This window comes from Lycium barbarum, chromosome 12 (genome assembly GCF_019175385.1).
Source record: "Lycium barbarum isolate Lr01 chromosome 12, ASM1917538v2, whole genome shotgun sequence".
Taxonomy (NCBI): domain Eukaryota; kingdom Viridiplantae; phylum Streptophyta; class Magnoliopsida; order Solanales; family Solanaceae; genus Lycium; species Lycium barbarum.
The window spans coordinates 89,669,931-89,694,931 of record NC_083348.1 but is presented as its reverse complement, the minus strand read 5'-3'; the positions used below and the strand labels follow the sequence as shown (position 1 = coordinate 89,694,931).

At 42.3% G+C, this 25,001-nt stretch overlaps 2 protein-coding genes across 3 annotated transcripts; both read left to right on the top strand.

The window, feature by feature from the left end:
- Positions 1–48: 48 nt before the first annotated feature.
- LOC132622713 (probable CoA ligase CCL13) lies at positions 49–23,708 on the top strand. The gene is made up of 2 exons (XM_060337366.1): positions 49–390; positions 22,128–23,708. Exons 1-2 carry the CDS (start codon positions 193–195, stop codon positions 23,562–23,564), a joined length of 1,635 nt encoding a protein of 544 aa, XP_060193349.1. The 5' UTR covers positions 49–192; the 3' UTR covers positions 23,565–23,708.
- On the top strand, positions 7,387–9,452 carry LOC132622712 (uncharacterized). 2 transcript variants are annotated; one of them, XM_060337365.1, is made up of 5 exons: positions 7,387–7,843; positions 7,930–8,058; positions 8,150–8,467; positions 8,528–9,027; positions 9,114–9,452. In XM_060337365.1, the coding sequence occupies exons 1-5, from the start codon at positions 7,387–7,389 to the stop codon at positions 9,450–9,452; spliced, it is 1,743 nt and encodes a 580-aa protein (XP_060193348.1). The 2 variants fall into 2 exon arrangements, with proteins under 2 accessions (XP_060193348.1, XP_060193347.1); XM_060337364.1 differs by having other exon boundaries at positions 8,150–9,027.
- Positions 23,709–25,001: the final 1,293 nt, after the last annotated feature.

The following is a 25,001-nucleotide window of genomic DNA, read 5'->3' as shown; positions in this document are numbered from 1 at the left end:
GTAGCACTAAAGTAGAAGGCAATAACAATTCAAAAAGAAAATGTTGAGTGGTCGAATTTCTGGCGTCTGGCTCTTAGAACTAGTTTTTAAATTAGTAGCATCATTTTGATATTCTATAGTTACGTTACAACTATAAATAGGGTAGAGCAAGAGCAACTGTGGAGTCACTCGTCCACAACGTGAGAGAAAAACATGGAGGGATTGGTACTTTGCCCTGCAAACCACATACCGTTGACACCTCTAAGTTTTGTGGAACGTGCTGCATTTGTTTACCGCAAAAAGGTAGCCTTAATTCATGGAAATATAAGTTATTCATGGGAAGAGTTGAACGGAAGATGGGTCAAGCTTGCTTCTTCTCTTTCTCAGCTTGGAGTCTCCCCTGGTGATGTTGTAAGTGTCAATTTCCTCCTTTCAATTACTCGTAAGTCGATGATTAATTAAGATTATATCATCTATTCCCCTCCGTCCTAAAATATGTGTCAGTTTTCTCTTTTCGAGAATCAACGGTCAGCAAAAGTGACACATCTTTGGGGTGGAGGGCTCAGAGTATAACATGTACTGTATCTACTTCATCGGCAATACTTGCATGCATCGTTGAACTTTCCATTATCGTATACCTAGTTTCATATATACTTGGTCAGTCTTAGTGGTGTGGTCACATAGAGTGAAAGATAATCAGTTTAACACTCTTTCTCAGAGAATTATATACATAGGCCGAAAATTCACTTTATACGTACATATATTAAACCTTGAACATCCTTAGTAAAATTTCTGTTGCAACGTTTAGCCGAAAGTAGTTGCACTTCTCCATTCAAGATATATATATATATATACACACTCTTTCTGTATAAGAGTTCTTTGGAGATATATATAACCTTCTTTCTGCAAATTAATTTACTGAAGGCAAATTAAAGTAAGCAGGGAGCCATTGATTTCTTTAAGATCTTCCCCGGAATTATCAATGTAGATAGGCATGGATCTCGTATGAACTCAGAAGCCTAATAAGGGCACTACTAAAAAAAATTACTATTTTCCCACTAAAAAATATTTAGTGGCTATTCCTGTTGAATGTCTGTTAGAGAAACTTAAATAGTAGTGTTTTCACACGAAAAAGAATTTTCCTAGCGTTTCAATGAGAACCTATTTTCCACCATTCATTTTCACAGTGAGCTGGTTCGGTGGGAATGAGGTGGGAAATCATGTCTTATAGCACAAATTTTTCACTGAATGTCGGTGCGAAAAACCTAAATAGTAGTGTTTTTACGAGAAAAAAATTAGGAAGTTTCCCAACGTTTCAACAACAACCTATTTTCTACCATGCATTTTTCCAGTGAGCTGGTTCGATAGGAATGAGATGAGAAAATCATGATATAGCGCAAATTTCTTACTGAATGTTGGTTGGAAAAACTACTATTTCTAGTAGTGGGGACAATCTTGGTCTACCATGCATGTTAGAGACTTGATCTCAACCAAGTCAACAAGGCGAACCTCATTCATTCACGCAAACTAATTGATGCGTAGAAGAAGGGTTTTATCCTTTTTACCCATAAATTAAAAAATAAAAGATAAAAAAATAAAGAAGACGTAGTTCCTGAATTATGTCCCTTACGGACATAGACTTGGTTGACTTATTAAGCTTGCCTGCTAAGTATCTACAAATATTAATTCCTTTACTTATTTCTTCTACTTGGATCTGATCATGAGATTTAAAGTCTCATTTTAATAGAGACTTGACTTATTAGTAAATAATTGAAGAAGAATATATATTGAGTGGTCTTTTTCCATTAACGAACCATCTTTTGTCTACTTACTAGATATTCAAAACCATTTCGAATGCTCATACTATTAATTGCTTCAAGAATCTATAGTAACGACAGAACAGGCCCCTCAAGTTCATGCTCTAGCATCTATATATAGAAATCAAAATCAAAATTGTATACAGGTGCTTACACTTTCCTGAGGATTCTAAGACCCGATCACCCAAGGGGTCGTTTGGTAGCTGGACAAGAGACAAATTATTCATGTATTAATTTCTGCATTAATTGATACCATGTTTGGTAGCTAGTAAAGAGACATTTTAATCATGTATTTCTGCATACTTATACCGCGTTTGGTAGCTAGTTAGGAATAAGTTATTCAAGTATAAAATTAGTACGACGTTTGGTTTGCAATTTAGAAACTCGCATAACTAATACATGTATAAGTTATGAGGGAAATCTATCTACTATTTTATGCGGGGTAGAAGATGAAATAACTAATACATGAATTAAAAGTCGAAATGACAATATTACCCTTATCATTCCCCACTTGAATACTTTCCCTTTCTAAATCATATTTTTATATAATTTTTTAATAAATATTTTAATGTTTTTTTAAATAAATAATATTTTAATTTAATTGTAAACAAATTAGTTTTAAGAAGTATATAATATTTATTAACTTTTAATATAATAAACCAACAACCAAAGAAATAATTTATGCATAACTAAATCATGCATAACTAATACCTGCATTACTAATACCTACATAATCCTAACGAGTTACCAAACGACCCCTAATTGTTCCTTTCCAGTCCTTCGCAGTTTCTCCACAAACCTCTAAAAGAAAGTGCATAACTTGAGTAATGGTGTCAACATAAGAGGCTGAGTGGGGACAAATTCACAATTGTCATTTAAACAAGTATAATAAGTCATATAATATTAGTGTAAAAGATTTTTATTGTGTATCTTACGTACAAAGACGGATTTAGAATTTAAATTTTAGGGGTTCAATTTTAAGATTTTTATACTAAACTCATTATATTTTTTAAAGTTATGAATCCATATATACTATTTATTATAATTTTAATAATTTTTTACATATAAATTTATGTTTCACACTGATAGTTAGGGATTGAATCCTCACTTTCTAGGCTAGATACGCCACTGCTTACATATAGTATTACATAAGTTATGTGAACACTTAATTTCCACTGCACAAGTGGGTTTGTGGTCCCGGTTGTGCAATGCCCACCCAAATTCATTGGGACAATAAAAAAATAAACGGAAAAATAAATACGCATGCATACTGGAAAACTTACTCGTACGCGGTACACTATTTACCGAACTATTGTTAATTTTCTATTGGTTAAGTGATACATAGGAATAAGATTATATATTAATCATGGTTAAGTTACGAACAGCTTAAATAAAACACATACACAAAAAAAAAAAAAAATGGAAATTAGGGACAGACGTTGTAGCTAAATATATAGTAAAAGTTCGTAGCTAATTATATTTAGCGATTTACGAATGCCAGGTTATCAAAATATTCTATTAGCTACTTACAATCTATTTAGCAATAGATTAACAACTAAATTATAATATCTACTACTAAGCTTAAATATGTACTTCATTTCATGCTTTAAAACTGAAGAAAAAAGATTAATCACGTGTAACGGTGTGCAACTGTGCATACTCGTTTTTGACTTTTTTGTTCCTTATTCGAGTGTTTTACTTTAAAATGTTTTGCATTACCATTTCATTCTGTCTAATTAAACAAATGCGACACAAGTCCTCGTCTCATATTGTAAATAAATTAAACGTGTCTCGCATAAAATTTGATCTTTTAGACGAGGGCACATACGCGCCTTGAAGGAAAAAAATATTCTTATATCAGTGTTATCATTTATTCCTATAGTACTTATGCCTTTTTGTGTTGGCTCTGATTTGGCATTTTATATTAATAATTGACTTTGTCGTGTTTAACATTAATATGTTAAAGATTCACATTAGCAAAATTGATGACTAGGTGCAATTGATATGGCTTCTGACCATAGGAAAACATCTAGACACATGAATTCACTGGAAAAGTCAATCGCCCCATAGTTTGGAAGTAACATGCATGAGCAAGTGAATGTGTACTTTTCTGTTTTAATTTGGCAGAAAAGCGTGGAGGCTCTTGTAGTTGTAGTTGTCCATTTTTGTCATGTCACTTAGGGATTTACCAACTCAATCAAAACAAGTATTTTATACCGCTATGATGTTGTGTGTGGTTCACTCGCCCTGACATGAACGACACGTCAGATCCACCTAGATAAAATAATGCCATATCATCATTTATTTATTTTTAAAATAGCTTTGTGAAAAAACCAAATTTATTCCTTTTTCTTATTAAAAAAAAAGTTTAAGTTTGGTGCACTGTTAGTGTATAGAAAAATTTACACCATCAGGTAATATTGACCCGTTGTTGCAGGTTACCAAGTTTTTCTTAATATTTTTTTTTCTCTAACCCCCAGTTTGGATGGTGGTTTCCCGTGGTTCATTAATGTATGGTTCTCTATGAAATCATGATTGTTTTCATTGTTCTTAAAATTATGTGGTATAGTGTTGTAAACCCGTGGTTTATCCCATAGTTATATAACCATGAAAAGTCTCAATTTTTGTAATCACGGATTTGGTGATTTTTCCGTGGTTACATATTTCATTTGTCCATTATACCCCACACTCCACAATCCACCCCACCCTACCACTCACCCCCACCTCACCCTCGCCACTCACTCCCACCACACCTTCACCCTACCACCCACCCCACCCCCACTCCCAACTACCCCACTCCTCTGCCACCCACCCCCACCACCCCAACCACCACCCACTTCCCCTCACCACTCCTTAACCCACCCCACAACCACTCACCCCCACCTACCACCTACTATTCCCACCCTCATCCCCCAACCACCCACTCCTCCACCACTACCACCCACTACCCCTCACCACCGCCCACCCCCACCCCCACCTTACCACCCACTACCCCACCTTCATCCCACAACCACCCACCTCACACCACCCACCCCTCCACCACTCCCACTCACTACCTATTTATTTTTTAAAGTTCCTGTTTTGTTCTTTACCTGAGTTTTATTAATATATATTAACTAATTTCTAATTAAGAGTTAAGGGTATTTTAGTAAACTTACAAGTTATTATACAATACCATACAGTCAAAACAAACAATACAAATGTTATTAAACCACAACAAACGATACAGTCTATCCAAACATTGTGTTCATTAATACAATACAATACCATACTGTACCATACCATATTGTACATTAATGAACCACGTGAAACAACCATCCAAACAGAGGGTCAAAACATTAAACACTAAGAGCCCGTTTGGATTGGCTTATAAAGTTGCTTATAAGTTGCTTATAAGCTGTTTTTAGCTTTTTTGAGTGTTTGACTAGCCAGCTTAAAGTCATTTTGTGCTTAAAATAAGCTCAAAAAAATAATTGGGCCCATTTGACTTAGCTTATCTAAAGCAGCTTATAAGCTGAAAACAACTTATAAGCAAAAAAAATAAATAAGTTAGACTACCCCAACTTATTTTTTTTAGCTTATAAGCTGTTTGCAGCTTATAGGCATAAGCTCATCCAAACAGGCTCTAATACTGGTTTTTTTCTTTCTCTCCCATTCGCCCTCCTTGTCTGGCAAATAGTCCAACCATTTTATTTTTCATTGGCTTCTTCAACCACCATCTGCCTCTCTTTCTCCTTCGTCTACACACATATAAACCCATTTCTTTCTCCTACACTATGCAGTCTTTTTTGCATTCTTCTTTCAGCCCACAACAATTGCACTTTTCCAACAAAAAAAAAATCATATCTAGATTAATCATAGCTAACTTTTTTGGACGAATTTTTATTTTGTTCCTTATTTGTAGGATTTATTGGGATTTTGCCATGAAAATTATGTGTTTTTTGAAGTGTTAGTCTCATTTTCCATTTTGTATTCCCCATAGAACACGGAAAGTTTCTTGGATAATTTCCTCCATCTTCCATATATATTCCTGATTACACATTATTATTTTATTCTTATAAATGAGAATGTCCAATTAGCTATTCTTGAAACCAACAAAAATGATTGATGAACGGAATAATTTAAGGAAAAAAAAGGTGTTTACCCCGAATTTGGATAATCAATTGAATTTGTAAGTGGGTATAGGATATGTGTTCGGATCTCAATATATGTTATAAGGAAATGAAGTGTATGAACGTTTTGTTGCGAAGCAATTAATGATTAGCTATTGGCTGTGGGCGTGAGAGTTTGCTAAATAACATACAATACTTGATCGAAGAAATACAATGGAAATGAAAACAATTGTTATGGACCGAATATGATATTTGAGAGAGATTGTGTATATATTTTGCTATTACAAGTGTTCTTAAAAATGAAGAAGCCAATCCCTCTTAAGGAGGGGGACGTGCCCTATTTATAATGTTGCCTCCATGGCTTCATGCAATATAAATCATTAAAATAAAAGGAAGAAGGACAACTCTGAGCTGATTAGGTAAGGTTAGGTTGGCCGTACGGTCTGACACACGCATGGTTGGTAGTTGACCATGGTAGGACGCTACTGACGCGTGGCTCATGCGCAACGGCTTTACCGGACTAGCGGCCTCGACCAACTCGGTGACGGAGAAACCGGACCAAATGGGACCCTACCTTGGTTTCGGTCTAGACGTCCCTCCGGTCCTGAACGAAAGTCTCCGTGTACGTTCTTATGCCTTTCTTCCCCGGTTCCTTGTCTCACCGGTTTACGCTTATCCGGTTTTTACCGTATACAGATAGTCCCCACACTTTCCGGACCGAATTTCTATCGGAGTAACGGGAAGTGGATGAATCAAGAAACCGGTGATTCCTTTTAACCGTAGTTATCTCTTCCTTTTGGCGGGAACGGTTGCGTCACGTTTTACCTTTATCGGCCATGTGTCTTATCCTCGCTGGCCGGTTCTGACAATCGCCGCACGCCCGTCGTTTCAAGTCACTCCACATTAATTATGGGGCACGTGGCGCCCCCCGGTTGGCTGAGGAATCGTAACCGTCACAGCCCTCACCTATATAAGGCCTTTGCACTTCTTCATTTTATCATTTTCACGATCCATTCCCTCTTCCTTTTCACTCTTTACTGCACTTCTTCATCTTCACCACATACAGTCATCATCCATAGCAAGTTTGCTGTTGATCCATTGCTTCCATTGCGTAAAAAGAAACAACATTGCCACCCTCTTTGCTAGCTGCTTTTGCTCGAGTGTCGTTGCTTCTTACTCCGTCATTTCTTGAATCATCTGTTCCCTCTCTCTTTTTTAACTTCCTTTCTGACTCCGAACTTCCTCTTTCCAAAATGTCTGAAACCACTTTCCATGATGTTCCATCGGTTTCATCTCCAGGAACCGAGCCTGCATCCCCAGCTAAAACAAAGTGCACTTTCGAGCCTACCGCCTCGGACATTATACCGGCCAAACCCAACTTCAACAAAGATCTTGAGGTCGAAAAGCCCTCTTCGGTATCAGATAGGGGATATGACGTGAGGCGATAACCCTCATCTATTACCGAGGAGAAACTCGACATGGTTCGGGCTGACTGCGGGTGGGACACCCGTCCGGTATGGGTTTTTGCGCCCGGACCAAACGAATCAATCACCGACCACCGGGAAGGTTTCTTTTACGTGTACACTTACCCTTTCACTCTCAAGCTCGACCCTCCGGTCATCCTGGAAATGTGTCGGACCTACGACATGACCTTGACACAGATTGGTCCGATCGTTTGGAGGGTCATAGCATGCCTCCGGTTGCTGGCCAATAATGCCGGGAAGGAGCTTACGCTGGCCCACCTGATACGTTTATACTCCCCGAGGCTTTTCCGGGGTGGCGTAATAAAACTCGCCAAGCGTAGCCGGAATCCATTTTTCTCAAAAATGGACGAAGACAGAGACAGGGGCTGGCTGGAGCGATATGTCCGGGTGAAGACCGAGGACATCATTCCGGCTGATTACATGCCCTTCCCGGAGGAATGGAACGACAAACGTAAGTCCGAAACCTTAAGTAATCGCTTTAGTAGGCTTCGTCAAATTTTGATCTCACTTTCTCACCGTTTTCCTTATTTCTATTAGCCAATGGATGCATTCCTCCGGTCATTCGCAATCTGAGCGAATGGGTTACTGCGCTCCTTAGCCAGCATCCCCACGATAACCGGACATGGGGCCACCTGTCACGTGGCCGATGGGTCGCCCAGAACCACGGTAATACTTTGCTTCCATTCGTGTTCATTGCATCTTCTACTATCCATGGTTGTTACATCCTCCAACTTTTGCTAACATCTTCGATTTTCAGGTCTGCCTAAGGGCTCGGTGGTCCCTAGACCGGAATCGGCGGCTGCTCCTGCAACGTCGGCATCCGAGTTTGATACAGCGGGCTCGTCCCGTATTCTTGCCGATGCTGCTAAGAGGAAGAGGCCCTCCGAAAAAGGGCAGAAGCCAAAAAAGAGGGCGAGGAGCGTCACTCGGTCTTTAAGGGACGAAACGGAGCCCGATATCATTATTCGGAGAGTCGGTGCAACCCCCTCCGTGGCTCCAATCCCAGAGGAGGCTGTTTCCGTTCCACCCCTACCTTCTACTGGGGAAGGGCTTTTGGTTCCAGCTCCACACTCAGGTGCGGATGAAATTCTTTCCCCTGCTCCACTAAGGTCGATTGACTTCGTCGACATTTCAGGTGAAACTTCTTCAGAAGATACTCCCCTACAAAGGACAAGAAGGCTCGGGGAGGCGGCCGCTGCTGAAGCCGAACAAAGGACTGAACCGGCCTCGGAGACCGAAGTCCCCATAGAGCCTGCTACAACCACGGAGCCCCCGGCCTTTGCTGAAGACACTGAGGCTGCTCCAAGTTCCTCTACTCCGGCTCCACGGGTGGATGAATTCGAGGACATGTTCTCGGGCACTCCTCCTGCAACCGGCGAAGCTGCAGGATTCGGGCACCTCCCGATCCCTCGGGCCACGAGGTCGGCCAGCCGGACCTCCGAATCTGGTGCTAGGGACAGATTGGTGAGTATCTTCCCTGCCCCAAGCGTGGAGCGAATAAGGACAAGATCGGTTACGGTCACCGTCCCCGAGGACTGCAGCTTTCTTTCCCGCCCGGTGGGCGTGGCGAGCTATTTGAGGCCTCTTGTCTCTTGGCAGTGCCTCATTAACGAGGGCATGCACGCGGGTAACCGGGTAAGTTTTTTAGCCATCGTCGCATAATTTCGTTTGAAACCCTTTCCCTTGCTTTGTTTCAAGTTTTTGACTCGCTCCCTTTGAAGAGTGTGGTGCTCGTCAATGAGGCCTTCGTCCGTGCCCAACAAGAAGTAGATGATCTTAAGGGCCAACTGGATGCCCAGGGTCGGGAAATGGAGAAATACCTGCACCTTCTTAGGGAGAAGGAGGAGGAGTTGAACCGGGCGGCCGCTCTTTCCAACCTCCGACCCGAGATTGACGCAGCTAAGGACGAAAATCGTCAGTTAAAGAGTGAGCTGGCCGCTATGGCCGATTATAATCGGAGTCTCGAAGCTGACAAGATCGGCCTTAGCCGGGATAAGACTCATTTTTCCTCGAGGCTAGATGAGCTCGAGATCACCGTTTCTCAACACCGGGGGAGCTAGATTTGGTGAAGGCCGATGCTACTAGTTCAACCGAGAGGAACCGACTGCTCGAATCTGAGGCTGCCCTGTACAAAGAGTGCATGAGGACGTTCGAGGAGAAAGCGGAGAAAAGGGCCCAGATGTTTGATGCCCTAAAAACTGAGCTTGCAGAAGCGGTTAATGCCAACGATGCCCTCAAGGCCGAGCTCGAAGCGGCCACTCGAATGCAGGGTGTCCTCGAAGAGAGTCGGGGTGTTTTGGCTGCAAAGTTGGCCAAGGCCGAGGCCGATTTGGAGGAAGCTTTGAAGAGTGTGAAGGCCACCGAGGCTCATACTATCATAGTTGCCGAGTATGAGAAGTGGAAGTCTCGGAGGATCACCCTCGAGCAAGCTGAGCACGGCTTTACGGATCTTCCGGCCTTGATACTTGAAGCCAAAAGGATCGAGGAAGAAGCCAATCGTACTCTCGGGTCTGAATCAGACGACTCCGAGCGGACCGAGTCCGAACACTCCGCCTCCAGTCACGCCGGATAGTATAGGGCCCGTACTTGGGCTTTTACTTTATTGCCTTTGGTTTTGGTGTAAAACACCCTTTGTACAAGTTTGCATGAATGAGAAATGCATCTTTCTTGTTTTATTGTTTGAATGTTCGCTATTATTTTTGCCAGAATTGTTGGTCCGTTTTGAGGGCAAACTGACCCGTGGTCGCTAGTTCACCGGGGCCAGTATTTTAGGCATATTTTAGGGCTGGTAGTTCTTCGGGCGCCCAACTCTCGGCCTTGGCTAAATTTTGATGTGGCAGTCCCCTTCTGGGGAAGTTAGAAAATTTCGGCTCGGATCGTTGTGACCTCGTTGCCTTAGTCAAATTTTCAATGATTTTTGGCTCGGTTCACTATGACCTTGTCGCCTTTGTCGAATTTCGACCATAGTGCCCGTACAGGGTGTGCGAATGAGGTAGTGCCGAACTACGGTGATTATCACCGGGATAAAGTCCATTTAACAGAAAGACACCCAAGATATTGCTATCCAAACTTTCGATAGTTTTGTATTGCAAAAAGTTTGTATACATGAGAATTTTCATTCCTTCTGCCTTTGCCGTAACAAACATTAAATAGGGCACGATTCATTGTGATCGTTTGGTCCTTACATCGAAGGCTATGGCCGATGGCCGGGCCTTATTTTTGCCGTAGCAGATACTAAATGGGACACGATTCATTATGATCGTTTGGCCCTTACATCGAAAGCTATGGCCGATGACCGGTCCCTGTTCTGATTTTGCCGTAGCAAGTATTGAGTTTCTCCGTCTTCTTTGACCGGGGTAACCTTCGATGAGGGCATAGTATTCCCCTAGCACTTATCTGAGCTGCAAGGTCGGGTGAGTGCTATTAAGTCCCCATTCGGAGGGTGTGACCTCGGGTTGTCGGGTATCGGTCCCTTATCTTTGTCGAGTAACACGTTGTACTTGTTGCCTCATTAAAAACCTTGTCGGAAAACCCTTTTTGGGACAAAACCGTACTAAGGAAAAGAGTGCAACACGTGTTTTCAGATTTAGACTCCTTTCTTTGCCTGGTACTCGGTTTCCTGCAAAAAAGAAAGGTAAAAAATAGAGAAAAATGGGGTATTTTTACCTCAGCAGTAGTATCTCTTCAGATTAGCCACATTTCAATTATTGCGCAGCCGTTGCCCATCCATGGACTCCAGCTGGTATGATCCTTTGCCCATTATCCCGGTTATCTTATACGGGCCTTCTCAGTTCGGATCCAACTTTCCCTTGTTGGGATTCTTGGTGTGCAAGGTAACCTTTCGAAGCACCAAGTCCCCAACTTGGAAGTGTCGAAAATTGGCCCTTCGATTGTAGTATCTTTCCATTCTCTGTTTCTGGGCTGTAATACGGACTAACGCGTTTTCGCGAAGTTCATCTGTGAGGTCGAGCTGCGCGGCCATGGCCATCTCGTTTGATTCCTCGGTGGTATACCTGAACCGGAGAGTCGGTTCGCAAACTTCTACGGGGATAAGGGCTTTAGCCCCGTAAACTAACGAGAAAGGGGTTTCCCCCGTGCTTGATTTGGATGTGGTTCTGTAGGCCTACAGCACCTCCGACAATATTTCCCTCCAATGATGCTTTGATGCCTCAAGTCTTTTCCTCAGATTCTGGATTATTGTCTTGTTCGTGGATTCCGCCTGCCCGTTTGCGTACGGGTGATACGGGGTTGACACAATTTTCTTGATTTTCAATCCCTCGAGAAAATTGTTGACTTTGCTACCCACGAACTGAGGACCATTATCACAAGTTATTTCGGCGGGGATGCCGAAACGACAGATGATGTGATCCCATATGAAGTCAATGACCTCCTTTTCTCTGATTTTTTCAAAGGCCGGCGCTTCAACCCACTTAGAGAAGTAATCAGTCATAAACAAAACGAAACAGCCCTTACCTGGTGCCCACGATAATGGACCCACGATGTCCATTTCCCATTTCACGAAAGGCCAAGGTGAAACCACCGAATGCAGCAACTCCCCGGGCTGATGAATCATCGGAGCATGCCTCGGACACCCGTCGCTTTTACGAATAAAATTCTTCGAGCCCTCTTCCATCCGGTTCCAATAATAACTGGCCCTGATGATCTTTCGGACCAGAGCATCAGCACCGGAATGATTGCCGCAGGTTCCTTCGTGCACCTCTCTCATCACATACTCCGTCTCTCCGGGACCCAAACACTTGGCCAGGTCTCCAAAGAAAGACCGCCGATATAATTGGCCGTTTACCAAGCAAAAACGCGTTGCTTTGGTCCTCAATGACCGTGACTCTTTCGGGTCATTCGGGAGCTTCCTATCACGCAAGTAGTCGGTGTACTTGTTGCGCCAATCCCAAGTTAAACCCATTGTGTTTATTTCGGCGTGTCCATTTTCTACTGCCGTGTTTAGCAAGTGCACCGTTGCCCCGGTGTTGATTTCCTCCCCTTCGACCGAGGATCCAAAATTTGCTAATGCATCGACCTCGCTGTTCTGCTCCCTTGGTATGTGCTGCATGGTCCATTCTTTGAATCGATGTAGTATCACTTGGGTCTTTTCAAGGTACCTCTGCATTCGTTCGTCCTTAACCTCGAAGACGCCGTTCACCTGGTTTACGACCAAAAGCGAATCGCACTTTGCCTCGATTATTGCGGCCCCCATACTTCGGCCCAATTCCAGACCTACAATCATAGCCTCATACTCGATTTCATTGTTAGTTAATTTAGCAATTCTAATGGACTGTCGAATGGCTACCTTGGCCGGGGTTCTAAGGACAATTCCTAGCCCGGAACCTTTGAGGTTCGAGGCCCCGTCCGTGTGCAGAGACCAAATACCAGAGGCCCTTCCCGAGGTCAGCAGGAGCTCTTTATCGACCTTGGGGACCATGGCCGGGGTAAAATCTGCCACGAAGTCGGCCAAGATCTGGGACTTGATGGCCGTCCGGGGTTTGTACTCGATATCATACCCGCCAATTTCTACAGCCTATTTAGTTAATCTACCCGACAATTCCGGTTTATGCATGATATTTTTCAGAGGGTAAGTAGTCACTACACATATTGGGTGACATTGGAAGTAGGGTTTGAGCTTTCTGGAAGCGCTTACCAATGCCAATTCTAATTTTTCCAAATGGGGATAACGGGTCTCCGCATCCCCCAAAGTTCTACTCACGTAATAGATAGGGAATTGCGTACCTGATTCTTCTCGGACCAAAACGCCAATTACCGCTACTTCGGAGACAGCAAGGTAGAGAAAAAACGGCTCGTCCGCCTTCGGTGTGTGCAGCAACGGGGGGCTAGACAAGTACCTCGTACATTCTTGCAAAGCTTTTTGGAATTCCGGTGTCCAAGCGAAGTCGTTCTTCTCCCTTAGTAGGGAGAAGAAGCGGTGGCTCTTGTCTGAGGATCTCGATATGAAACGACTCAACGCCGCTATCCTTCCGGTGAGCCTCTGTACTCCTTTGACGTTATTCACTACTTCGATATCCTCGATGGCCTTGATTTTGTCCGGGTTGATTTCAATACACCGGTTTGACACCATGAAACCCAAGAATTTACCGGACCGGACACCGAAGGAGCATTTTTCCGGGTTAAGCTTCATGTTATACTTGCGGAGCACATTGAAGGTTTCCTGCAAATACTTCAAATGGTCCTCTGTTTCCAGGGACTTAACAACCATATCGTCAATATAAACTTCTATTGTTTTTCCTATTTGTTCTTCGAACATCCCATTAACTAGGCGTTGGTAAGTTGCACCGGCATTTTTTAGGCCAAAAGGTATTACATTATAACAGTAAGTCCCATACCGGGTGATGAAGGACGTCCGGGTGCATCCGAATTTGGTTATACCCGGAGTAAGCATCGAGAAAACTCAACATCTCATGCCCGGCCGTCGCATCGATCATTCTATCGATGTGAGGCAACGAAAATGAATCCTTCGGGCATGCTTTGTTTAAATCCTTGTAATCAACACACATTCGAAATTTATTACCTTTCTTGGGCACCACTACCACGTTATCAAGCCAATCCGGATACTTTACCTCCCGGATAGAACCTATTTTTAAAAGCTTTGTTACCTCGTCTTTAACGAAGACGTGTTTTGCTTCCGCCATGGGCCTTCTTTTCTGCTTCACCGGGGGAAACTTCCCGTCCAAGATGAGCTTGTGAGTTGCTACTTCCGGTGATATACCTATCATATCTACGTGGGACCATGCGAAGCAATCTGCGTTAGCTCGAAGAAATGCAATTAGCTTGTTCCTGAGCTCCGGGGTAAGCCCCGTGCCCAGGTATACCTTTCTGTCTGGTAGGTACTCGAACAGGATGATCTGCTCCAGCTCTTCTACGGTTGACTTGGTTGCATCCGAGTCATCCGGCATGACGAACGATCTAGGTACCTCGAAGTCATCCTCTCCATGCCTCGGGCCCAACCCGGTGTGCTTTGGGCCGAGGTGCTGATTCCTCTACTGCGAACATCTCCCTTGCTGCGGGTTGTTCACCTCGGATGGTTTTTATCCCTTCCGGGGTGGGGAACTTTAGCAGCTGGTGCAGGGTTGAGGGCACGACCCTCATGCTATGTATCCAGGGTCTGCCCAGCAGTGCGTTATAATTCATGTCCCCTTCGATCACGTAGAACACCGTTTGTTGAATGGTGCCATTGACGTTCACAGGCAATGAGATCTCCCCCTTTGTGGTTTCACTTGCCATGTTGAACCCGTTGAGTACCCGGGCTGCCGGTACCATCTGATCGAGCAGCCCTAGCTGTTCGACCACCCTCCACCGGATGATGTTGGCCGAGCTACCTGGGTCAATCAAAATACGTTTAACCTTAGTTTTAAAAATAAGTATAGATATTACCAATGCATCATTGTGCGGTTGAATGATGCCCTCCGCGTCCTCGTTGCTGAAAGAGATAGAGCCCTCGGGTACATAATCCCGGCTGCGCTTCTCACGAACAACAGAGACCTTGACTCGTTTCATTACGGGCCCTCGAGGTTCATCGGTGCCACCAACTATCATGTTGATCGTATGTTGGGGTTCCTCTGTCTCGGTCCTTCGATGGGCCTCCCTTTCCTTGTAGTGACCTTTGGCTCATTCACTCTGCAGCTCTCGGAGATGACCATTCTTCAGCAACCGGGCTACCTCCTATCTCAATTGGCGAAAATCCTCGGTTCTGTGACCATGGGTTCCGTGGTATTCACACACCATGCTCGGGTCCCGTTGGCCCGGGTCCAACCTTAGAGGTCTTGGCCATCTTACATCCGGAACACGACCAATGGCCGAGATTAGGCCCGAGGTATTGACGTTGAAGTTGTACTCTGATATCTTCGGTAAGTCCTTGTTGCCCGCAGAGATTCCGGCATCGCTCCTGAATGAGAGACCCCGACTGTTCGACGGGCGCTCGACACGTTTGTTTCCTCGACCGGAGAAATGGCTTGGGCTATCCCTCGATTTATCCGACCTAAAACTTGGCTTCTCCGAATGGGAGTATGGCTGATACCTTTCCTTTGACGATTCGGTCTTCATTTCGTAACCTTTCTTTGGTTTCTCAAAATTCCTGCTCGTATTAATCGGCCCCGGGGGAAGCTCGAATTGATCATCCTCCACCCGAATCTTTGATTCGTATCTGTTATGGACATCAGCCCATGTCACAACCTCGTACTCCAGCAGGCTCTCCTTCAATTAGAACAAAGCCGTCGAGCTCCTAACATTGAGCCCCTTTGTGAAAGCCTGTGCGGCCCATTCTTCGGAAACCGGAGGGAGCTTCATTCGTTCCCTTTGGGATATACGGAAGATGTCCGTCTTTCGGGCCTGTACCTTTTTGGCACCGACATGAGCTTTTACGAAGGCATCGGCGAGCATTTCGAAAGAAGTGATCGAATGCTCGGGCAGATGATCGTACCACGTCAATGCTCCCTTTGACAAAGTCTCCCCAAATTTTTTCAACAACACCGACTCAATTTCATCTTCCTCCATATCATTGCCTTTTACAGCACAAGTGTATGAGGTTACGTGCTCGTGCGGGTCCGTTGTGCCATCATATTTCTGTATATCCGGCATTTTGAACCTCTTTGGGATCAATTTCGGATCTGCGCTCGGAGGAAAAGGCCTTTGGATGTACCTTTTCGAATTCGACCCCTTCAGTAAAGGCGGAGCCCCCGGGATCTGGTCCACCCGAGAATTGTATGTTTCGACCCTCTTTTGGGTTGAGTCTACCCGTTTTGCCAAAGTTTCGAGCATCTTCAGAACCTCGGTAGAAGAACCAACTCCGGAGCCATTGCTCTCAACCATTCGTGCCTCATTCCTTCCGGTTTTGGCAACATCCTTTGTCTAATCCGGCTCTGTTTCATCTTTTCCGCTTTGCAACCGGGCAATCGCGATTCCTTGCTCGGCGATTGCCGATCTTTGTTCCTGCAACATTTCAAAAATTAAACGTAAGTTAACATTGTCGTTTGGTGCATCCGGTTCTCTCCGGCCCTGTGTCCGGGACAAAGTAATAGAATTGTGAGTATTTAGAAAATCAGTGGCCCGTAGGGCGGCATTCTCCTGGTCCACGGTGTTTTGCCGGTTGAGGACCTCCCTCGAATCGACGGGGCTCGGGTCAGCGGGATTTGGCAATCCTTGTAGCCCGCTGCCTTCATTTTCCGCCACAATCTCGGTGTTGTTGACGTGACCAGATTTTTCGATTCCAGCCATTTGGTCCGTTCTAGCAGAGACGAACAGGAGATGTTTTTGATTTTGATGAATATAAATATGATAGAAATCAAGACCAAAGACCACTATTATCCTAGCCCCACGGTGGGCGCCAAACTGTTTACCCCGAATTTGGATAATCAATTGAATTTGTAAGTGGGTATAGGATATGTGTTCGGATCTCAATATATGTTATAGGGAAATGAAATGTATGAACGTTTCGTTGCGAAGCAATTAATGATTAGCGATTGGTTGTGGGCGTGAGAGTTTGCTAAATAACATACAATACTTGATCGAAGAAATATAATGGAAATGAAAACAACTGTTATGGACCGAATCTGATATTTGAGAGAGATTGTATATATATTTTGCTATTACAAGTGTTCTTAAAGATGAAGAAGCCAACCCCTCTTAAGGAGGGGGACGTGCCCTATTTATAATGTTGCCTCCATGGACTTCATGCAATATAAATCATTAAAATAAAAGGAAGAAGGACAACTCTAAGCTGATTAGGTGAGGTTAGGTTGGCCGTACGGTCTGACACACGCATGGTTGGTAGTTGACCATGGTAGGACTCTACTGACGCGTGGCTCATGCGCAACGGCTTTACCGGACCAACGGCCTCATATAGCTGGACTAGTAGCCTCGACCAACTCGGTGACCGAGAAACTGGACCAAATGGGACCCTACCTTGGTTTCGGTCTAGACATCCCTCCGTTCTTGAACGAAAGTCTCCGTGTACGTTCTTATGCCTTTCTTCCCTGGTTCCTTGTCTCACCGGTTTACGCTTATCCGATTTTTACCGTATACAAAAGGAAGGAATAAAAAAAGGAAAAGAAAATAACTGCAACATCGGCGCTCCGTCACTGCCATGACAATATGATAAAGAGAGAAGAGTCTTAGACTGGGAAAGGAAATAGTCTTAAAACTAGGAAAGAATTTCAATTACATTATAATTAGAAGTCAAATTACCTTTAATTGTAATTTTTGAAAAAGGTAAAAAAATATTACTTAAAAAAATTATGGTAATTATCTTTAAAGTTACCTGATGGTGTAAAATTTTTTATACACTGACAGTGCTTCAAACTTAAACTCTAAGAGAAAAAAAAAAAACCAAACCTTTCTCTTCTCCGTCCACCCTGCCATCTCCCTCTTCCAGCCACCACCATCCACCAAAAACCAACAGATAATTAAGCTTATTTTGTTACAACCACATACCTAAAATATCCACATTTAAACTATCCTTATACAAACTATTTTATGTCAATCTATTCTCTCAAGTGTGTGAAGATATAGAAACTGTCCAAATATTGAGGGAGGTATCAAAATCAATGCATTTCCCACTAAAAATCTAATCTGAATGTTTATTTTTTATTAGTAAAAGTAATTTGTATCTGATGCCTTACCTCACTTTCATTCTTATAAAGTCGTCAATTTTTTTGTTTCAAACTTTTCGGGTCGGGTCATGAATGGGGGGTTTTAATGGATGGAGAAGAAGAAGAAAGAAAGAACATAAATTGGGAATTTTGGCTTGTCCCTTTGGTAATTTTTGGTGTAGGATTGTGATTAATTTTGTGGAAGAATTTAGAAATTGATGTGTTTTGGGGGGTTTAGGTTTAACTCTTTTTGAATTTTCAGTTAATGTGGGGGAAAAGAAGGGTAATGGTTGAGTATTGGTTTTTTTGTTGTGCTGCATTGGTATGTTTATTGTTGAAAGAAGATTTACAAAGATGGCTTTGGTTTTTCCACCATCAAGATTGCAAGAAGAAGATGAACATGGGTGAAGGTTGATTTTTTTTTTTTGTTTTTTTAATGAGGGTTAACAAGAAGATGAACAGGCTGGAAACTTTTTTTTTTCTTCTTTTGAAAATTAGTGCTTACGCGCCACAAACGGGATTGGACGAGGAGGAAAAAAGACGCTTTTGGGAGGACTTGGACGAAGTTGTGGGTAGTATACCGCCTACTGAGAAGTTATTCGTAGGAAGAGATTTCAATGGGCACATTGGGTCTGTTTCGAGGGGTTATGACGATGTGCATGGGGGGTTTGGCTTCGGGGACAGGAACAGAGGAGTAGTCGCACTCCTAGAATTCGTAAAGGCTTTTGTATTGGTGGTAGCCAACTCGAGTTTTCCGAAGAAGGAGGAGCACTTGGTAACCTTCCGTAGCTCGGTGGCTGCGACGCAGATAGACTTTTTGCTCTTGACAAAAGATGATAAAGGTCTCTGTAAGGAATGCAAGGTCATTCTGAATGAGAATCTTACGACCCAGCATAAGCTATTGGTGATGGATTTAGAGATAAAAAGGACGAAGAAGGCGAGGGTCGTGGATGACCGACCGAGGATTAGGTGGGGGAGTTTGATGTTGTCTAGTGCCCTAAAGATGGAGGAGAAGTTGATGGCTATGGGAGCATGGGATAGTAGGGGGGATGTGAGCAGTATGTGGGATAGGACATTCAGTTGCATTAGGGAAGCAGTTAGAGATGTACTGGGGGTCTCAAGAGGTCGCCGTAGTGGGCACCGAAGGGATTGGTGGTGGAATGGAGAAGTCCAATGGGTGGTGGAAGCAAAGAAGCAAGCGTATGCGAAGTTGGTAAACAGTAAGGATGATGAAGAGAAGCGGACGAACAGGGAAAAGTATAAGATGGCGAGAAAGGAGGCGAAGTTGGTAGTTTCAGCAGTAAAAATGACAGCCTTTGAACGCCTTTATGCAGAACTAGAGGACAGAGGTGGGGATAAGAGGTTGTTCAAGCTTGGCAAGGCGAGGGAGAGGAAGGCACGCGATCTGGATCGAGTGAAATGCATCAAGGACGAAGATGGCATAGTGTTGGTGGAGGAAGATCACATTAGACAGAGATGACAGTCATACTTTCATAAACTCTTGAACGAAGAAGGGGACAAAGACATTGTACTGAGAGATTTGGAGTACTCTGATAAGTATCGCGACTTTGGATATTATAGGAGTATAAAGATTGATAAGGTTAAAGGAGTTGTTCGTAAGATGCACAGGAGAAGAGTAACCCGACCTGACGAGATTCCTGGGGAATTTTGGAAGAATGCGGGCAGGGTAGACTTGGAGTAGCTGACTGGGTTGTTTAATGTCATTTTCAAGATGGCGAACATGCCCGAAGAATGGAGGTGGAGTACAATGATTCCCTTGTACAAAAAGAAGGGCGACATTCAAAGCTGCAATAACTATAGAGGTATCAAGCTGCTAAGTCATAGTATAAAAGTGTGGGAAAGGGTGGAGGAGATGAGGGTGAGGAGAGGTGTGTCTATTTCAGAGAACCAGTTCGGATTCATACCGGGCGACTACAGAAGCCATTCATATTGTAAGGAGATTGGTAGAGCAGAAGAGGGACTTGCACATGGTATTCATCGACCTAGAAAAGGCTTACGACAAAGTGATAAGAGAAGTTCTATGGAGATGCTTGGAGGATAAAGGTGTACCTGTGGTGTACATTAGAGCGATAAAAGACATGTATGATAGAGTTAAGACCAGGGTAAGGACAGTAGGAGGAGACTCGGAGCACTTCCATGTTCTGATGGAGTTGCTCCAGGGATCAGCTCTTAGCCCGTTTTTAGTTGCCTTGATGATGGATGGATTGGCGCGACAAATACAAGGTGAGGTGCCTTGGTGCATGTTGTTCGCGGATGACATTGTCTTGATTGACGAGACTCGTAACGGAGTTAACACTAAGCTGAAGGGTTGGAAATAGACGTTGGAGTCTAAAGGATTTAAGTTGAGTAGGACCAAGACAGAATACTTAGAGTGCAAGTTCAGTGGCGTACCATATGTGGCTGACGAGGAAGTGAGGCTTGGTACCTAGGCCATCGAGAAGAAAGGAAGTTTTAAGTATCTTGGGTTTATTATTCAGGGAGATGGGGAGATCGACGATGATGTTTCATATCATATTGGTGCAGGATGGATGAAATGAAAGCTCGCTTCTGGAGTGCTGTGTGACAAGAAAGTGCCACCAAAACTTAAAGGCAAGTTCTACAAAGTCGTGGTTAGACCGACTTTGTTGTACGGGACGGAGTGTTGGCCAGTCTAGAATTCTCACGTTCAGAAGATGAAAATCGCGGAAATGTGAATGCTACGGTGGATATATGGGCACACTAAGAAGGATAGGATTAGGAATGAAGATATCCGGAGCAAGGTGGGAGTGGCATCGGTGGCGGACAAGATGGGGGAAGCGAGACTGAGATGGTTTTGACATATGAAGAGGAGAGACACAGATGTCCCAGTGCGGAGGTGTGAGAGGTTGGCCATGGACGGTTTCAGGAGAGGTAGAGATAGGCCAAAGAAGTATTGGGGAGAGGTGATTAGACAGGACATGGCGCAGTTTCAGCTTACCGAGGACATGATCTTAGATAGGAGGTTGTGGAGGACTCAGATTAGGATAGAAGGCTAGGAGGTAGTCTCGCTTATTCTTTCTTCGTCCAAGTAGTTGTAGTTTTGCTCATTCGTTTATTGCCATTTGATTCCTGCTTATATTGTTGGGTCTTATACTTCGAGTATCTTATTTATATATGGTAGCTAATGTTTATCATGACTCTCTCGCTTTTGTTGTTTCTCATTTTCATATTGTTTTGATATGTTTGTCCTTATCTAACCTTTTTGTCTTGTTCTCTCTTGAGCCGAGGGTCTTTCGGAAACAGCCTCCCTACCTTTCAAGGCGGGGGTAAGGTCTGCGTACACTCTACCCTCCCCAGACCCCACATTGTGGGAATCTACTGAGTATGTTGTTGTTGTTGTTGATCATAAATATAACATTCACGCTTTTAATACGCGTGTATCTCACGCATTTGTCCAACTCAGCACGATTAACGCTACATATGCTTAGTCAATGGTCAAAGGGGGTTTAAAATGCTCAATTTTTAAGGGTAGAGGGGTTTAGTTGGCAAACCCGTAAGTACGAACACCGGCATGACAAAAATAGACAAGTACAGGGGCCTACCAGGCTATTCCGCCTTTTAATTTATGTGTTCTAGTTTTTCTCTAATCTGTTTTGGAAAATGTCACCTTCCATATCTTGTAATTCTTTAATTTATTATCACACATGACATGTTTAAGACCATAAGATTCAAAAAGCATTAGATTCAAAAGTCTCTGTTGTTGTCTTAAATTGCTTGTCAATCAAACTAAAACACATAAAATGAAGCATAACAACTGTATGGTACTTGTCTTTGATTCAAAATATTCTAAAATCTATACAACGCCCCTGTAAAGAGGAAAAATCAACATCTTCTTTGTTTCTTTTCATTCCTGTTTTCAACTTTTGGAAGCTGATAATTAGCAATTGATAATTTCTTGACTAACGTCGTTCATATATAATGTCGACATTTTAAAAAGGGAATGTTACATGTAAAATTAAAACATACTTTGAAAGCAGTTGATGTTTAAACAAGCGCTAGCGAATGATACCTTTTTCATGTCTGTGCATGTCATTACTATTTTTGTTTTAGTTTTTAGCTTCTTATTTTTGTCATACTAAACAGGTGGCAGCAGTGGCACCTAATGTACCATCACTCTACGAGCTGCATTTTAGTGTACCAATGGCAGGGGCAGTCCTTTCTGCACTTAACACAAAGCTAGATGCTGCCACTTTGTCACAAATACTTCTACAATTAGAGGCCAAAGTCATTTTTGTATACTCTGACTTCACTGAACTAGTGCTTCAAGCACTTACAATGTTTCAAGAAAAAGACAAGCCATATCTTGTGGTCTTAATCCATGAAAGTAACAATGTAAAAGAACCCCTAGTATCATCAGCACCACCAAAGATCCTGGATTACCAAACACTTCTTGAAATGGGGCAACCTAATTTTAAGATTGTGTACCCAAAAAACGAATTTGATCCAATTTCGATCAATTTCACTTCAGGGTCAACAGGGAAGCCTAAAGGAGTTGTGTATAGCCATAGAGCTGCCTATTTGAATGCAATTGCTGACATTTTTCGGTATGAGATGGGAAAAAGCCCTGTTTTTCTGTGGACAGTGGATATGTTCCGATGTAACGGATGGTGTCTACCCTGGACCGTAGCTGCTTTGGGTGGCACTAATATTTGCCTAGGAGAAATCAATGGAAAAGAAATTTTGGAGTCCATTTACCTTCACAATGTGACACATTTTTGTGGTGCACCAATAATCCTTAGAAAAATTGCAGATGCAATAGACACAAATCAGCCCCTTTTACCTCACAAAGTGAATGTAACAGTAGCAGGGGTGTTGCCACCACCAGAAATAATGACCAAACTGGAAAAGGTAGGATTTAATATTAACCATGCATATGGTATGAGTGAAGCACTTGGTCCAATGATATCAATGCCTAGGAAATATCAAGATGATCATCCCAATTCAGATGAAGACACTAACGTGAAAATTCGCGAAGGGATTCACAACATTATAACGGAAGAAGTTGATGTGAAAGATCCAGAGAGTATGAAAAGTGTGCCAGCAGATGGGGAAACCACAGGGGAAATTATGTTTAGAGGCAATGCTATGATGATGGGGTACTTGAAAGATCCTTCAAGAACTGAAGAAGCCTTTGAGGGAGGGTGGTATAGGACTAAAGATATTGGAATTAAATACCCAAATGGGTATATAAAATTGAAGGATCGCGCCGTTGATGTGGTCAAATCTGGGGAAAAAATTATAAGTACTCTTGAAATTGAAGGTGTTTTGATTAGGTATCCTATGGTGTTGGAGGCTGCAGTTGTAGCAAGACCTGATGATGTTCTTGGAGAGACCCCTTGTGCTTTTGTGAAATTGAAAGAAGGGTGTTTTGTGACTGATGAAGAAATTATCAAGTTTTGTGAAGATTGGCTGCAAGATTATATGGTTCCAAGCGCAGTAATCTTTGGTGATTTGCCACTCAATTCTTCAGGGAAAATACAGAAATTTATTCTGAGGGACAAGGCCAAAGTCATTATGTAATTTGAGCATACGAAGCGCACTATCTAGCAAAGAAATTGCTCAGAATCCCAAATGAATTATGTATTTGTTATATTTTGTATGAATTTGCTTGATTGGAACTTTGTTGAAAAGTTTATTTGATATTAATATTGTTGAAAACTTTAAGGTTTGTTTTTTCCCTGTCTGAAGTTGGAGTTCGGATAGGATTTAAAACTATTTCCCATTTCGGATTTGACATAAAAATATACATGTTGTCCAATTGGGTTTGGGTGGATCTATCCACCTAATTCCTGTTTTTTCTTGTGCTGTCTTTACTTCTTGAATGTGTAGGAAGGTTGGATATATCTAGTTTTGTAAGCAAGAGTCTTTATATATTGACCAATATTGTATTAAGCAAAAATTATTAACGGAAAGTTGCCTTGAAAGATCACTTGCGCTGGGTGAAGGGACTAGGGAGGATACATTTCATTTCCTAATCATACTACTGACTATCGTATTTAATTAACCATAATTTTCATAACAATTTTGCAAATTGGATTGAAAACAATCTTCATCGCTTCGGACATTTAAAGGTAACAAATAAGCTATCCATCATACATACATACATATATATATACAGACATACATACATTCATATATATATATATATATATATATATATATATATATAGGGAAAAGGGTCAAAATGCCCTCTACTTTGGGAAAAGAGCTAAAAATATCCTCCATTATAAATTTGGGTCAAAATATCTCTCACATCATTAAAGTTTTCAAATATACCGCTGTCTTAACGGAATTTCTCAAAATAACCCGATTTCATTTTTAAACCGCTCCGTTTAAACTCGGGCCAACTACATAAAAAACCCATATGCGACCAACTTGTTCCCGAGTCCTACATCTGGAGCCACTAGGCACAGGAGCGAGTAACTCATATGGGTTTTTTATTTAGTTGGGTCGGGTTTAAGAATGAAATCGGATTATGTTGGGAATTTCCGTTAAGACAGGGGTATATTTGAAAAATTTAATGATGGAAGAGTATTTTTTTATCCAAATTTGTAATGGAGGATATTTTTAGCCCTTTTCCCAAAGTAGAGGGGTATTTTGACCCTTTTCCCATATATATATACTAGTGTCATTTGGCCCGAGCTTACTGACGTTAAAATTTTAATTTGTAGATATCTTTTAAATTTTTCTGCTTTTGCTGCTTTATCTTTTGAAAATCAATCTAATACTTCGAAAGACTTCTAAAATATTAAAGTACAAAAACGTACTTGAAAATTAACGGAAAGTATTTTTCTTAGTTTATATATTAGATTTAAAAAAAAAATCAAACATTTGAAAGCTCTTCTAATTTCCACTTTAGTTAAATTTTTTGAGATTAAAGTCTCTGATGATCCAAATTGAGTGTCCATATGTTAAACTAATTTCATTTGTTTCTTTGAATTGAATTCATACTGGCTA

Excerpts from the sequence above, each read along its gene's own strand:
- LOC132622713 (XM_060337366.1), top strand. The coding sequence starts at position 193 with ATGGAGGGATTGGTACTTTGCCCTGCAAACCACATACCGTTGACACCT. Across the intron at positions 391-22,127 it reads GAGTCTCCCCTGGTGATGTT|GTGGCAGCAGTGGCACCTAA; the intron begins GTAAGTGTCAAT and ends CATACTAAACAG.
- LOC132622712 (XM_060337364.1), top strand. The coding sequence starts at position 7,387 with ATGGTTCGGGCTGACTGCGGGTGGGACACCCGTCCGGTATGGGTTTTT. Across the intron at positions 7,844-7,929 it reads GGAGGAATGGAACGACAAAC|CCAATGGATGCATTCCTCCG; the intron begins GTAAGTCCGAAA and ends TATTTCTATTAG. Across the intron at positions 9,028-9,113 it reads GCATGCACGCGGGTAACCGG|AGTGTGGTGCTCGTCAATGA; the intron begins GTAAGTTTTTTA and ends CTCCCTTTGAAG.